This window comes from Terrapene carolina, unplaced genomic scaffold (genome assembly GCF_002925995.2).
Source record: "Terrapene carolina triunguis isolate 2854851 unplaced genomic scaffold, T_m_triunguis-2.0 Scaffold113, whole genome shotgun sequence".
Taxonomy (NCBI): Eukaryota; Metazoa; Chordata; order Testudines; family Emydidae; genus Terrapene; species Terrapene triunguis.
In genome coordinates this window covers 20,598,932-20,612,650 of record NW_020664464.1, presented here as the reverse complement: position 1 = coordinate 20,612,650, position 13,719 = coordinate 20,598,932, and the positions used below count along the sequence as shown (strand labels likewise).

Sequence of the window (13,719 nt, the reverse complement as noted above, 5' to 3'; positions counted from 1 at the left end):
CTCCCCCTCCCTCCCAGGCTCTCAAGGCTGGGAGGAAGGGAGGGAGGGAGGGGGAGCAGCGGCGCGCGAAACAGCTGTTTCGCGCGCCGCGGCCGCTCGGGATCTCCCCCTCCCTCCCAGGTTTGAGAGCCTGGGAGGGAGGGGGAGACTCCGAGTGGCCGCGGCGCGGGCGCCGCTTCTCCCCCTCTCTCCCTCCTAGGCTTGAGAGGGGGAGGAGGCAGGGCTGGGGATTTGGGGAAGGGGCAGAGTTGAGGCGGGGCCGGGGGTGGGGTAATTAAAAAAACGGGGGAGGGGGTGGCCAAAATTGTTTTTGCTTTGGGCTGCAAAAATCCTAGAGCCGGCCCTGCCACTACATATTTGTTCTCTATTTCAATTCTGCCATCTTCCTAGCTAATTGTATCTCATGCCCACAATCCCATATGCTTTTTTGCTACCTTTGACCCTATCCTCAAACCCTCTTCTCCTCCTGCCTCCACTTCTCTCTCTCACTGATTTCTTCCAAGAGAAAATTTACAAAATATGACGTAACCATCACCCTCCCCTCAGCTTGCCTTCTCCTTTCTTCCTACAAAACTTGCATCCATCACAGATGCAGAAATTTCTTGTTTGCTTTCTTCCTCTAACTCTTCCACTTGTCACAATGACCTCATCCCATCTCCTGATCTCCCTTTTGCCCACTCTCAACCCCTCCCTTATTCTTCTTAACCGCTCTATTTCTTCTGGGTCTTTCCCCCTCACAATACAAGCATTCTCTAGTCTTTCCGACCTTGGGGAAAAAACCCACCCAATTACCACCCTATCTTTCTTCTCCCTTTCATCTCTAAACTCATTGAATGCACTGTCTACAAGTGCTATCTGGAGTTCCTCTCCTCCAATGCAATCCTAAATCCTCTCCAATCCAGCTCCCTTCTCTTGCATTTCACTGAAACCATTCTTGCCAAAATGTTTAATTACCTCTTCCTAGCTAAAGCTTAGGACCAGTACTTCATTCTCATCCTTCTTGACCTGTCAGCCGCCTTCAACACATTTAACCATGTTCTTCTTGAAATCTTGTCTTCTGTGACTGTCTTCTCTTAGTTTTCCTCTTACATCTCTAATCACACATTCAGTGTCCTTTGGAGGATGCTCTTCTTCCTCCAACTTTCTGTAGGGGTCCCACAGGATTCTGTCCTGGGTTCCCTGTTTTCCCCCCCTCTACACCTTATATCTTGGCGACCTCATCTGCAAACAAATTCAACTACCCTCTACATACGATGACTCACAGATCTACTTCTCTATTCCAGTACCTATCCCCTTTGTTCAAAGTAAAATCTGGGCCAGTTTCTCTGACATCTCCTTATGGATGTCTAGCTTGCGGCTCAAGATAAACAGGGCTAAAACAGAGGTATTAATCTTTTCCCCCAAACCCTTCCCTCTAATCCTTTCTCCATTATTGTGGACAACACCATCAACTTGCCTGTCACTCAGGCCTGTAACCTGGGCATCATCTATGACTCAGACCTCTGTCCATGTCCTCACATCCAGGCTATGTCTAAGTCTCTAAAAATGGCCTTTTTAATCCATCCACATAGTTAAAACTCTTCTCTAAGCTACTTGGTGTGCTAAGCACAAGGTGGGATATTAGTTGATGTCTGCTACAGACTACCAAAACACACTAGGGAAAAGGATAACCAACTCTTTATGCACCGATCTTTAATGTGTAGGGATAAAAAAGCTGTATGATGATGGGGGACTTCAGTTGGAGTGACATATGCTGGAGGTGTTGTGTTGCCAGTTTTAATACATCCTTGGAATTTCAAAAGGCTATAGATGACAATTTCCTAACTCAGAAAGAGTTGCATCCACGCTGGGGGAATTCTATATTAGACCTCATCTTGACAGATAAAGGGGAACTGATCACATAGCTAAAAATTAATCATAGCACAGATAAAAGTGATCAAGACTGGGTTAGATTTATAATGTGCAATCAGAATAAACTCCACCAAGCACACAAACTCCAGTGATATGTATGCTTGATGCTTTAAAAGGCCAATTTCACAAGGCTGAAAACAGTTATAAATCAAATCAGCTGGAAGGAAGAATTTAATCAGAAAAATGTGACTGATAATGGGGAATTGTTTAAGAACACTCTATGAGCTGCCCCAAAAGCCACATTTGAAGAAGAAAATGGAAGAAAAGGGAAATTGATAGTAATGACTATAAATCAAAAGCTAGGAACTGTAAAAAATTGATAAGAGAAGCAAAGGAACACAAGGAGAAATTTATGGCCAGCAGAATTAAGGACAATAAGGAATTATTAAAGTATATTAGGAACAAAAAGAATGTTAACAATGGTATTGGTCCATTAGTAGATGGAAATGGTAGAATTATCACTAATAATGCAGAAAAAGCAATAAACGTTCAATAAATATTTGTTATGTATTTGGGGGGAAAAGCAGATGATGTAATCATATCATACAATAACACTCTTTCCATTCACTATCGTTTCAGAAGGATGTTAAACAGCAGCTGCTAATGTTAGACATTTTTAAGTTAGCAAGTCAGATAACTTGCATCCAGGAGTTTTAAAACAGCAGGGTGAGGATCTCGCTGTACTGTTAATGCTGATTTTCAATAAGTCTTGGAACACTGGGGATTTCCAGAAGACTGGAAGAAAGCTAATGTTGTGCCATATTTGGAAAGGGTAAACAGGATGACCTGGGTATGTGAGGCATGTCAATCTGACATCGATCCTAAGCAAAATAATGGAGTGACTGATACAGGACTCAATCAATAAAGAATTAAAGGAGAATAATAAAATTAATGTCAATCAGTATGGGTTTATAGGAAAATAGAGCCTATCAAACTAACTTTACAAATATTTTTTGATGAGATTACAAGTTTAATTGATAAAGGTAATAGTGTTTATGTAATATACTTAGACTTCTAGAAGGCATTTGACTTGGTACCACATACAGTTTTGATTAAAAAACTAGAATGATATAAAATTAATATGGAACACATTAAATGGGTTAAAAACTGGCTAATGGATCTCAAAATATAGTTGTAAATAGGGAATCATCATTGAATGGGTAGGGGTGTTTCTAGTGGAGCTCTGCAGTGGTCGGTTCTTGGCCCTATGGTATTTAAAATTTTTGTCAATGACCTGGAAGGAAACATAAAATCATCACTGATAAAGTTTGCAGTTGACACAAAAATTGGGGTAGTGGTAATTAATGAAGAGGACTAGTCACTGATACAGAGCACTCTGAATTGCTTGGTAAATTGGGTGCAAGGAAACAATATGTGTTTTAATATGGGTAAATGTAGGAACAAAGAATGCAGGCCATACTTACAGGTTGGGGGACCCTATCCTGGGAAGTAGTGACTCTGGAAAAGATTTGGGAGTCGTGATGGATAATTAGCTCCCAGAGCAATACAGTGGTCAAAAGGGCTAATGCAATCCTCAGATACATAAGTAGGGGAATCTCAAGTAAAAATAGAGAGTTTATTTTATCTCTGTATTTGGCACGGATGCAACTGCTGATGGAATACTGACAGTGTCCAGTTCTCGTGCCCACAATTCAAGAAGAATGTTGATAAATTGGAGAGGGTTCAGAGAAGAGCCATGAAAATGAGTAAAGGATATAGTCAAAAAGCTCAATCTGCTTAGCTAACAAAGAGAAAGCTAAGAGGTAACTTTATTACAGTCTATAAGTACCTAGATTTGATAATATGCTCTTCAATCTGGAAAAGAAAAGTATTACATGATCCAATGGCTGGAAGTTGGAGCTTGACAAATTCAGACTGGATAAAGGCATACATTTTTAACGGTGAGGGTAATTAACCATTGGAACAATTTACAATAGGTCATGGGGAATTCACAATCACTGCCAATTTTTAAATCAAGCTTGCTCTAGGAATTATTTTGTGGAAGTTTTATGACCTGTGTTATACAGAAGTCTAGATGATCACAATGATCCCTTCTGGCCTTGAAGTCTATGGTTCTAGGTTCTACTATAATATAAATAATAAGTATTTTAAGCAGTGGAATTAAGAATGCCTGAAATATTACTCTTAACTAATGATATATTATCCTACCCTAAAAACATGAGAGAAAAATTGTCATAATGAGAGGAAAAATCTATTTGCAGGAAAAATATAAAGCAATCAAGGAGATATGGGATATTTGGTATAGAGAAACAATATAATGAGTAGACAGTGTATTTTGTGCTAATCATTTTTTTTATTTTGGTGTTAGCTAAAAATCATTTGTCATCTGTAAGGCATTAAATTTGTGGCCTGATCTTCTTATTAAAATTCACTGTCTCTGTGATTTTCAGGGTCGTATAGTCTCTTGCTGTTTTAAATTAATGTGATTATTATGGCTGTTAAATCATCCTCAGCTGGACTGTGGTACAAGGGGCCAATAATGTTATATTGTGCAATTATGAAATGACTTTATAATATAAAACCTCATACTGTGGTGCTTAGCTTTAATACCCATCAGAGTGGTAACAAAACATAGATAAAAATTACCATTTTCCAGATTTTCAAGATATGCTGTTCTGTGGAACAGGGGCTGTCTTTATATGTTCAGCTAACACAATGGGGACTTGATCCTATTTGAGGTCTCTGGACACTTCTGTAATATAATTGGCTTTCCTTCCCGCAATAAGAGGGTGTTGTTTGAGAAAGACTCGGGTAAAGGAAAGTGTATAAAGTGTTCTTTTGGAGTTTAGAGCTAATTGTCACCACTGTAGGAGAAGCAGGCACTGGGAGAGGTAACATTAAAATTTTTGTTGGATCTTAGACAATGTAGTTTCACCTAATTTATTTGTAAACCCCTGATGCTACAATATGAAATAATGTTGTACTTAAATAGTATCTGAGATTCTCCTATTTATATATAAAGAAAGCCTCAACTTTTTAAAGGAAACTGCTCTTTAAAAAATAACAATTTGAATTTGCTGCTGTATGGTACCTTGGCTCATTTTCAGTAATGTTTTGGTGAGTAGTGACCACTTTATCAGCAGCCGGTGAAAGACAGATCTAAAGATAGTCAGAGCTATAAAAGATCCTTCATAGAAATAACTATGATAGAAATCCTGGTTAGATGCTGCACACCTATTTTAGCTGATAGATCAAGTAAACAGGTTATGTCATCCTTCAGTAGTACAGAGTCTGCATTTCAGTCATTTGGAACTGCTGGGAGGCATTTGTAGGCTCAACAGTCCCTGTTACTCAGATAGTTCCATGTCAATACATATGCTTCCCAAGGATATGAATCTATACCCACTGCAGGGGAATAATCTTTATCCAGTGTGTTTTAAGGTTTTTTTGTTTAGGCTTGGGGAAAAGAGATGGTTACAGCAAACAGAATCCATTCCAGTTTTAAGAAAACTAGTTTGATATCTTCTTTGAGATTTTGATATTCTTCAGTTCCCAGGACAAGTTAATTTTGTGTTTATGTACTTTTCCAGTCATGGATTCAGACTTTCATATTATAGTCTGTACCTGTATGTTTTGGATATGGTATGTGACAGCTGTATTCTAACAGTAAGTCTGTTAGCACTTAAAGTGGAACATTCTGGTATACGTGTGGAGCTGTGCCTGAGAATCTGGTAACAAAAGTTACTGACTAAATATGTTACATTTCAGACACTAATCCAGATAACTCACTCAACAGAATAAAGCTAATCCATTCCTTGTTAGAAATGCTGCCCGCAGTCTCTGAAGGATGTAACAAATACCCCATGCCTAAGCTCTGCAGGGCTCCTCACTGCCTCAAAGTGAAGAACAACGGGAGTTTGACTGGGAGGTTCTGACGCAGGAGGAGCAAGAATTTATTTTCCCTTCCAGAAGGCAGAGGGAGTAACTTGAGGTGAATCATACTAAATGAGAACTACTCGGTTTTCTAAATTCTGGATCTGTGTCAAATGTAATGGAAAGACAGGATCGGGTTTCGAGTGTGGCAGTCAGAGCAGAAGTGGAGTGCTAGCCTATAACAGCAAATCTTTTAATTGAAGAAATACCATTGGCTCTGAAAATAAACTGGGGAACAAACCTGTTCTGGGGAGATGGACCAAATTACCCAAGAGGAGTTTCCCTTCTGTAATTTTGTTAGCAATCTTTTTCATTTTGACAGAGTCATTATATTTGGTTATTTTTTATTTTATTTTATTTTATTTTATTTATAATTACAAGACCAGTGGTTACTCAAGTGTATTTTTGTTAATCAGTTTGGGCACCCCATGGAAGACTTTGAGTTTAAAGTGATATATCAGGGTCAGTATTCTATGCGTGTACTTTGTATTTTTGCATTTGTTATTTTTTCAGTCCTATGGTATATCTCCTCATGTGGCTAAATCAAGGAGAAGCTCAGGATAATTCAGGAAAAGTGTCCTTTGCAGGGCTAGAGTCCATAGTTTAAAAGATACACAAAAATGTTGCTGTTTGCGAAAGTTTTAGGCCTCTGAAGAAAGCAAACATTGAGGTATATCCTAGAAGGCAGGATGCCCAGGACAGAATAGGTACAAATGAGAATTTGCCGCTCACATGTATTCTTTGGTGACAATCTGGAAGAGTCAAGACCATAATTCAGCAAAACATGCCAAGACATGCTTGAAGATTAAGCATCTTTTTGAACAGGAATGGATTTAAGCACTTGTTTAGGTGCTTTGCTAAAAATGATGTCCAGGTGCCCATGCCTACAATGAGTACAGTAAGTAAACCCCTCTGAAATAGGTCATCTAACTATGATCTGTATAGCAATTTACTGCAGGGGCTTTTCCTAGGCGAACAATACAATTTATTCAGATTTGGTGAAGAGCATATGAGAAGGGAAGAGAAAATTCACTTCCTGTTTTGGGGCTAGGGTAGAAGTTTGCTACACAGTACCAGCCCCTCTCGTGTGGCTCCCAGTCCAATCTATGTACTAGGTTCGAGTCCTGTGTTTCTGCCTTCATCATCTCTCTGTGTAAGCCTATACGCTATTGACACAAAGACCCTCTTTGCAATATTCAGGCAGTGCAGAGGATTCTTCTGAACAACCACTCTGGTAGCAAGTCTCATTTTAAGCAGTGTGGAGGGCCTTTTGTAGGCCTTCTTCATCAGGATGAATTTCACCCATTGAAATACTATAAAGGCTTAATTTACTCTCCCCCCCCTCCGAAAATCATACATCTAGATGTAACTAATTGTTATAGTGCTTATTCATTACCTATTTTTTTTAATACTTATTGGCTAATAAGACAGGACATTGGTGGATTAATAGGAGTTTGATACACAGTTCCATAAGTGTTCAAATGACAGCAACAACAAAAAATGTAAGTGCGGGTTTAGTAACTAATGGAAAAAAATGTAGGCTTTGTTTACATTTCCTTTGATCAGTTTTTAAAACAAACATGCTTTAAATACTAGCCATCCAACTGGTGTACCTTACTTATTAAAATGTTTTCTTATTGGGTGGGATCCAAAGTCCTCTAACAGTCTAAACCAGTGGCCTCCAAAGTGGGGTGCGCAAGAGGATCCTTGGGGGTGCATGGCAGGAGGAGCACTTTTTTTTTTTTTTGCTTCGGTGCTGCAGGGGGTACATGCTAAAAAATTTTTTACTGATGGGGTGCGCGATCAAAAAAGTTTGGAGACCACTGGTCTAAACAATACTGTGGTTCATTGTTTGTTTATTTATTACTGTTTAAAAGTGGTGGTGAATTTTTTTTTTAAATCTGGCCTCGGTTAGTATTGTGCCGAATTAGTAAGCATCTCATGGCTGTTATTTAGTCTCTGTGAAAAGAGATCATGGTGGTCTGTGTGAGGCAGTTGTCACTTGTAGGAGTACTGCAACGTCTGAACTTTGTCTTGGCCCACATGACATGGCATAGGTCAGGGTTACAAAAGGTTGTACCCTGTCGCATACTAGGGGTCGGTATCCACTGACTCCAGTTGCTTCTGTTATTGTCTGAGTTCAGCTCCCAGTGAACAAGAGTCCATATCATGAAATTGCCACCACATTTGGCACTAATTGACAGCTGCCTTAGTCTTGACAGAAAGGACAATGATTGGATGGACACGGGCACTGAATAGTCTCAGCCCTAGAGGTCTTCCCTTCAGGGCATCTTTCCACATTGTGGAAAGTCTGCTGTTCCACTGTCCATACTGTTGTATGTATCTTGTGGCTAAACGGAGGAACTCATTCTCCACTGGTCACTCTCTAGGATTTTTTATGAGAGTTAGATTCACTGAGATCTTTGTTTAAAGTTTTCATTTTAACTAGAGAATATTATTTTCAAATGAAAAACATGATGAACAAGAATTTCTTGAAATCTTTTCGTTCTGGTTTTCTAAGCCCTTTTTTTATTGGGGTGGAGGATTAGGACATTTGGTAGAATTTTAGATAGGAAGGCTTTTTATATTCTTGAAGTGTTTCCAACTCTCACAATATTTTTTTAAAGGTTCTCTAGAATTTCTCATTTCTACCTACCAGCTTTTGAAGTTTTGCCCTTAGCCAGTATGTTCACCACCTCCCATTACTCACTGTCAATGGAACTAAACCACAGACTTCTCTCAGAAAGATGGCCACCATGTCTACATAACCTTTGTAGAGAAAAGTGAGGCTTCCACTAACAAAGATGGATTATCTCTCCTATCGTTTCCAATGGGGCTGCAGCCAGACTGCTGTATGAGGACCAAATGGAGGCAGGAGAATGTGGAGGTGCAGTGAATGACACTGGTAGTGGTCGGGGAAGAGAACACGAAAAAGGAGTGAGTTAGGTAACTAAAGAACTGAAGGAATGTTGGAAGGTCCAGGGACAGACTGAGGGGGAGGCAGCAGAGAGGGAGAATGAGATAGGTAGCAGACTGATGAGAATATGAGGGGGAAGTAAATTAGGGGGTAGATGGGAGACAGGCGGCTGGAGGAGCAGGTAGGGAGTACATAAGTAAGACAGCTGCCTATCCTGTCTAGACAGGGAGAGGGTTAGAGATGGGTAGGACAACAACTCCCCACAACTCAAGGGTTAGGAGAGGGTGAGATGCGTGTCATCTGAGCAGTGACTGGAGAGGTGGTGTGTGTTGAATTCTGACCCTGAGATGATCACAGGTGGTTTCCTCAAAAGGTGAAGAAAAATCAGAAAGCAGGTAAAAAATGTGATTAAAAATCATGATTTTAAGCCAATTTTAATTTTAAACCAATTTACTTTGGTTTTAGTTCATTATTTTTGAATGCTTGGCGTTCGTCATACTGATCTGGCCCTAGGCATGCTGCTTCTTGGAAATATTGAATTCCAAGTATATAGTGTGTCATACAGTTTTAATTAAAACAGGTTTATAAATAAGATTGTAATAATATTTTCTTTTTTCTGTGTTTAATAAGAAATGAAGGGGGAAAAGACAGAAAATAGGGGATTAAATTCATTAGACAACTTTTAAGGAAATAACTTTTCTTGCCCAAAAAGCTAAAGGATACTAACAGATGTAAAATTTTAAAACATTTCCTCACTTTTGATAACAAGCTATTTTAAAAATTTCATACTAATTTGAAAACTGGATATACTTTAGATTTCTCATTGTATGAAATAAATCCTAAATAAGCGTTGTTTTGAGAATACAAGTTATCTTCTTGTAAAAATAAGATACTAGATGTGGTGGGTAGTGAAGTTTCACAAACAATACATTGCACACAGCACAGATGCATTTGTGTATACATACCCCCACACGTTATTTTACTACTCTTCTAATGAAATATTGGTGATGACAAATTCAGATAGTAAAAATCTGAGCCCCAGCTGGGTGATATATTTTAAAGTACTGATTACTATTCCATCACTGCTATTTTGACATAAAGGGGTCATTATTTTACCCTCTTCTAACTATAGAAACCACTTTACTGCTTTATGGAGCATCTACAGACTGAAAAAAGATTCTCTTAATTTTCTCCCACTTCACAGATGAGATATTAGCAAACTTTTTTCCCATTGTATGTTTAGATATGTCTGATTATAGTTCTAATCTTTTTTAGGGGGAGGGGATGGCCCAAGATAATGCTGTCCTTAAATTGAGCTTTCAGTATTGGCTGGATAAGGCTGTTGAGTGGGGTCAAACCACCACTTTGGAATCCCAGCAAGATGTCTGCCTTCACTTGCCTAAATTACAGGAGTTTCTACAGCAGATTTATGAATCCTTGAAACATATGGTAAGTAATTTAGCAGGAAGAATGAACTGTTTTGAAGACTGCCTCAAACAATCTGAACCCCATGTTTTGACAAAACCAAAAAGTGAATGGTAGCAGAGAGGCTTGTGGTATTGACCTAATGTATTGCTGGATAAAAGAGGCAAATTGGGGAAACAGCCACAGGTAATGCAAACAGGAATGTGTTTCCTGTGTCCCTGATTTATTGTGAAAGGAGCTTTTTTTTCTTGATTGGTTATGTTGTCACATGAGATTTCCTAGCCAATCGAGTAGACTCTTTTAAAAACTCTTTAAAATAAACACAAATTTGATTCTTGTTGTCAGGTCATAAATTGGATTATTTAAAGGCCTTTACATGCAAAATTGTAAGTGATCCCTTAAATCCTAAAGAGTCTGTTGACATGCTAAACCCAGTGCTTGGCATATATAGTGATTTCCAGCACTATGGTCCGATCACTGGCAAATGTTACTAACTATTCTGGTTAGTAATTTGAATATTGTATTTAATCTTTCTTTCTTTCTTTCTTTCTTTCTTCCTTGGTGTAGTCAGGTAAACTTTAGGTGGTGTTTTTTGTTGTAACTTTTGTGTGCATTGATTCATCATAGCAGTTTTCAATAATACAGTATCAAGTTGTGAGGTTAAAATGCTCTTCACCTCATGAAAAGATTAACAAAAGAAAAGTGTTATTTTTTTTCTGAAGTTAAAGTGCAGTTTTCAAATTGATTTTTGTGTGTGTATGTATACTTTAAGAATAGAGATTTTTATATGAGAATAAAAATAAAATCTGTGTTTTTTTTTAATGTTGCTACTTCGGTGAGTACTTTCTGAGGTTTGGCCTCAAATGGACCTTCTGTATATGGCCCCAGAAAGTCTAGGACCAGCCCCAATCTGAGACAAATCTGAGGAATTTATTGCAGCAGCAGGAGATGGTTATTGTTTCTGCTACTTGCACATTATCTCAGCACACTACCATTTTTAAAGCCTTCATTTATTAGACAGTAAAGCTACAAATACTGAAAAATAGGCTGATTGCATAAGGGTCTATATAAACCTCACTATCTACTACTTTTTATAGTGAAGCTGCTTTCTATTTGGTTAAATGTTCCTTGTTTTTTTGGAAGGTTCAGTGTCTGTTAAATTTTATGTTGTGACTGACTCGTTATGATGTCATTTGCCATGCAGTAAGCAGGAGTAGTAATATGTAGATACTTATCTTTATGCCATAGCTTCTGTTAGTTTCTTCACAAACTCCATGGCATAATGTAAGAAAACTATAGGGATCAACAGACTACTTTAATTGTATTTTACTACTTGGAAATTTGTGTTATTTACAAATATTATAGCCTTTCCTGACTACTCCACATAAGGAAAATGAAGTTAATTTTCCAATATAATTAAACATTACCCTAAGGGAAATATAGCTGAGGTTTAGCTGACCTGGATGAAGTATTAAGTTACAGCTGTGGCCTGAAAGCTTTGCTTTTATTAAATATCTGAAGGTCTTCTGCTCCCCAATGTGTACCTTTAGCAAATTAATAATGTAATTTACAGTTATCTAGGTAATTAATGATAATCAAGTATTTTTGGTGTTCAGTACATTATGTTTTTGTTTACAGAATTCCACTACTGCAGTTCAGAGGTTCCCTTTAATTGGTCAATTACTAGGAAGACTTTGTTGGAATCCCTTTGTTGTAGGATATGGTAAGAACTTGAAACTAGCTTTCTGCAATAGTTTCTAGAATTTTCCTTTCAAATTGTATTTTTTTAAATTTCTGGGCACATACTTTGATAGCTCATAAAAATATGAGAATGCAGATAGTTTGTTTTGAATTATGTTACTGATCAGAAACTATAGTACTTGTTCCATAATCTCACCTCTGTTCTAAAATCCATCCACTCCCTCTTCCCTTGAATAAGTAAGAGGTTCTTCAAGACATCTGCAAGGTAAGGGGTCTCAGTGATTACCTGCCTCTTTTTTCTCAAAACCTTCCCCAAAGTGCTTGAATGAATCCTTCCTGACTGTAAAATTTTATCAGGAGGCTCTCACCTCTCCTCGCATCAGTTATTTAAAAATCCTTTGTAGGGTTTCTGGAAGCCTAACTCTCAGACTCCTTCCACTATTCCCAGAGACTTGTTCGAGGAAAATGCAAAATCTCTTCTTAGTAAAAGAATCTCTGTTGTTGGCACTGCCCTTCCCCTCTTCAGAAGGATGAAAGCTGACAGGTGCGGAGGAGCTCATGGTTTGGACAGAGACATCCATTAGGGGAGGATCTATTAATGGAGATTATATCCTAGTAAGGAGAAGAGGATGGAAGATGATAAAATACAGGTAGGATCAGATGAGAAACAGTCAAATGAAAAAGAGTCCCATTCAATTACATCAGATAATGGCAGACAGCCATTAAACAGTAATAAGTCGCCAGTACCAAGTAGTATTCACCCAAGAGTTCTGAAGGAACTCAAATATGAAATTGCAGAACTACTAACTGGTATGTAACCTATCATTTAAATCAGCTTCTGTACCAGATGACTGGACGATAGCTAATGTGACACCAATTTTTTAAAAAGGCTCCAGAGGCGATCCCAGCAATTACAGGCTGGTAAGCCTAACTTCAGTACCAGGCAAATTGGTTGAAACTATAATAAAGAACAGAATTATCAGACACATAGATGAACACAGTTTGTTGGGGAAGAGTCAGCATGGTTTTTGTAAAAGGAAATCATGCCTCACTTATCTACTAGAATTCTTTGAGTGGGTCAATAAGCATATGGACAAGAGGGAATCCAGTGGATATAGTGTACTTAGATTTTCAGAAAGCCTTTGATAAGGTCCCTCACCAAAGGCTGTTAAGCAAAGTAAGCTATCACGGGATAAGAGGGAAGGTTCTCTCATGGATGGGTAACTGGATAAAAGATGGGAAACAAAGGGTAGGAATAAATGGTCTGTTTTCAGAATGGAGAGAGTTAATTCCTCAGGGGTCTGTACTGGGACCAGTACTGTTCAACAAATTCATAAATGATCTGGAAAAAGGGGTAAACAGTGAGGTGGCAAAATTTGCAGCTAATACAAAACTACTAAAGGTAGTTAAGTCCAAAGCAGACTGCAAAGAGTTACAAAGGGATCTCACAAAACTGGGTGACTGGGCAACAAAATGGCAGATGACATTTAGTGTTGATAAATGCAAAGTAATGCACATGGGAAAGCATAATCCCAACTATACATATAAAATTATGGAGTCTAAATTAGCTGTTACCACTCATGTGATAAATGAAGGGGAGAATAGCTCCCTTTTATGGACACCCAGCCAGCCAGTTAGCTATACAATTCCTCTTAGTAGCTGTTTTCTACTTGCTTTACCTGTAAAGGGTTAAAAAGTCCATAGGTAAAAGGAAGGGAGTGGGCACCTGACCAAAAGAGCCAATGGGAAGACTAGAGCTTTTTAAAATCGGGAAAAAACGAGTGAGTGTGTGTGTGTGTGTGTGTGTGTGAGAGTGTGAGTGAGTGAGTGAAAGGGCTTGAGGGAACCCCGTAGGAAGGAATTCCCACGTG

The 13,719-nt window shown here is 38.5% G+C and overlaps 1 protein-coding gene across 2 annotated transcripts in view; it reads left to right on the top strand.

Annotated features, from left to right (window-relative positions):
* Window positions 1-13,719, top strand: part of FANCC (FA complementation group C) — a 121,967-nt gene that overhangs the window by 20,365 nt on the left and 87,883 nt on the right. For both annotated transcript variants that reach the window (XR_002907885.2, XM_024196067.2), the window contains exons 2-3: window positions 9,998-10,171; window positions 11,786-11,870. Coding sequence is in view for 1 of the 2 variants with exons in the window: in XM_024196067.2 (XP_024051835.1) it covers window positions 10,007-10,171; window positions 11,786-11,870 (250 nt within the window). In the remaining variant the exon portion in view is untranslated. The remainder of the gene's footprint in view (window positions 1-9,997; window positions 10,172-11,785; window positions 11,871-13,719) is intronic.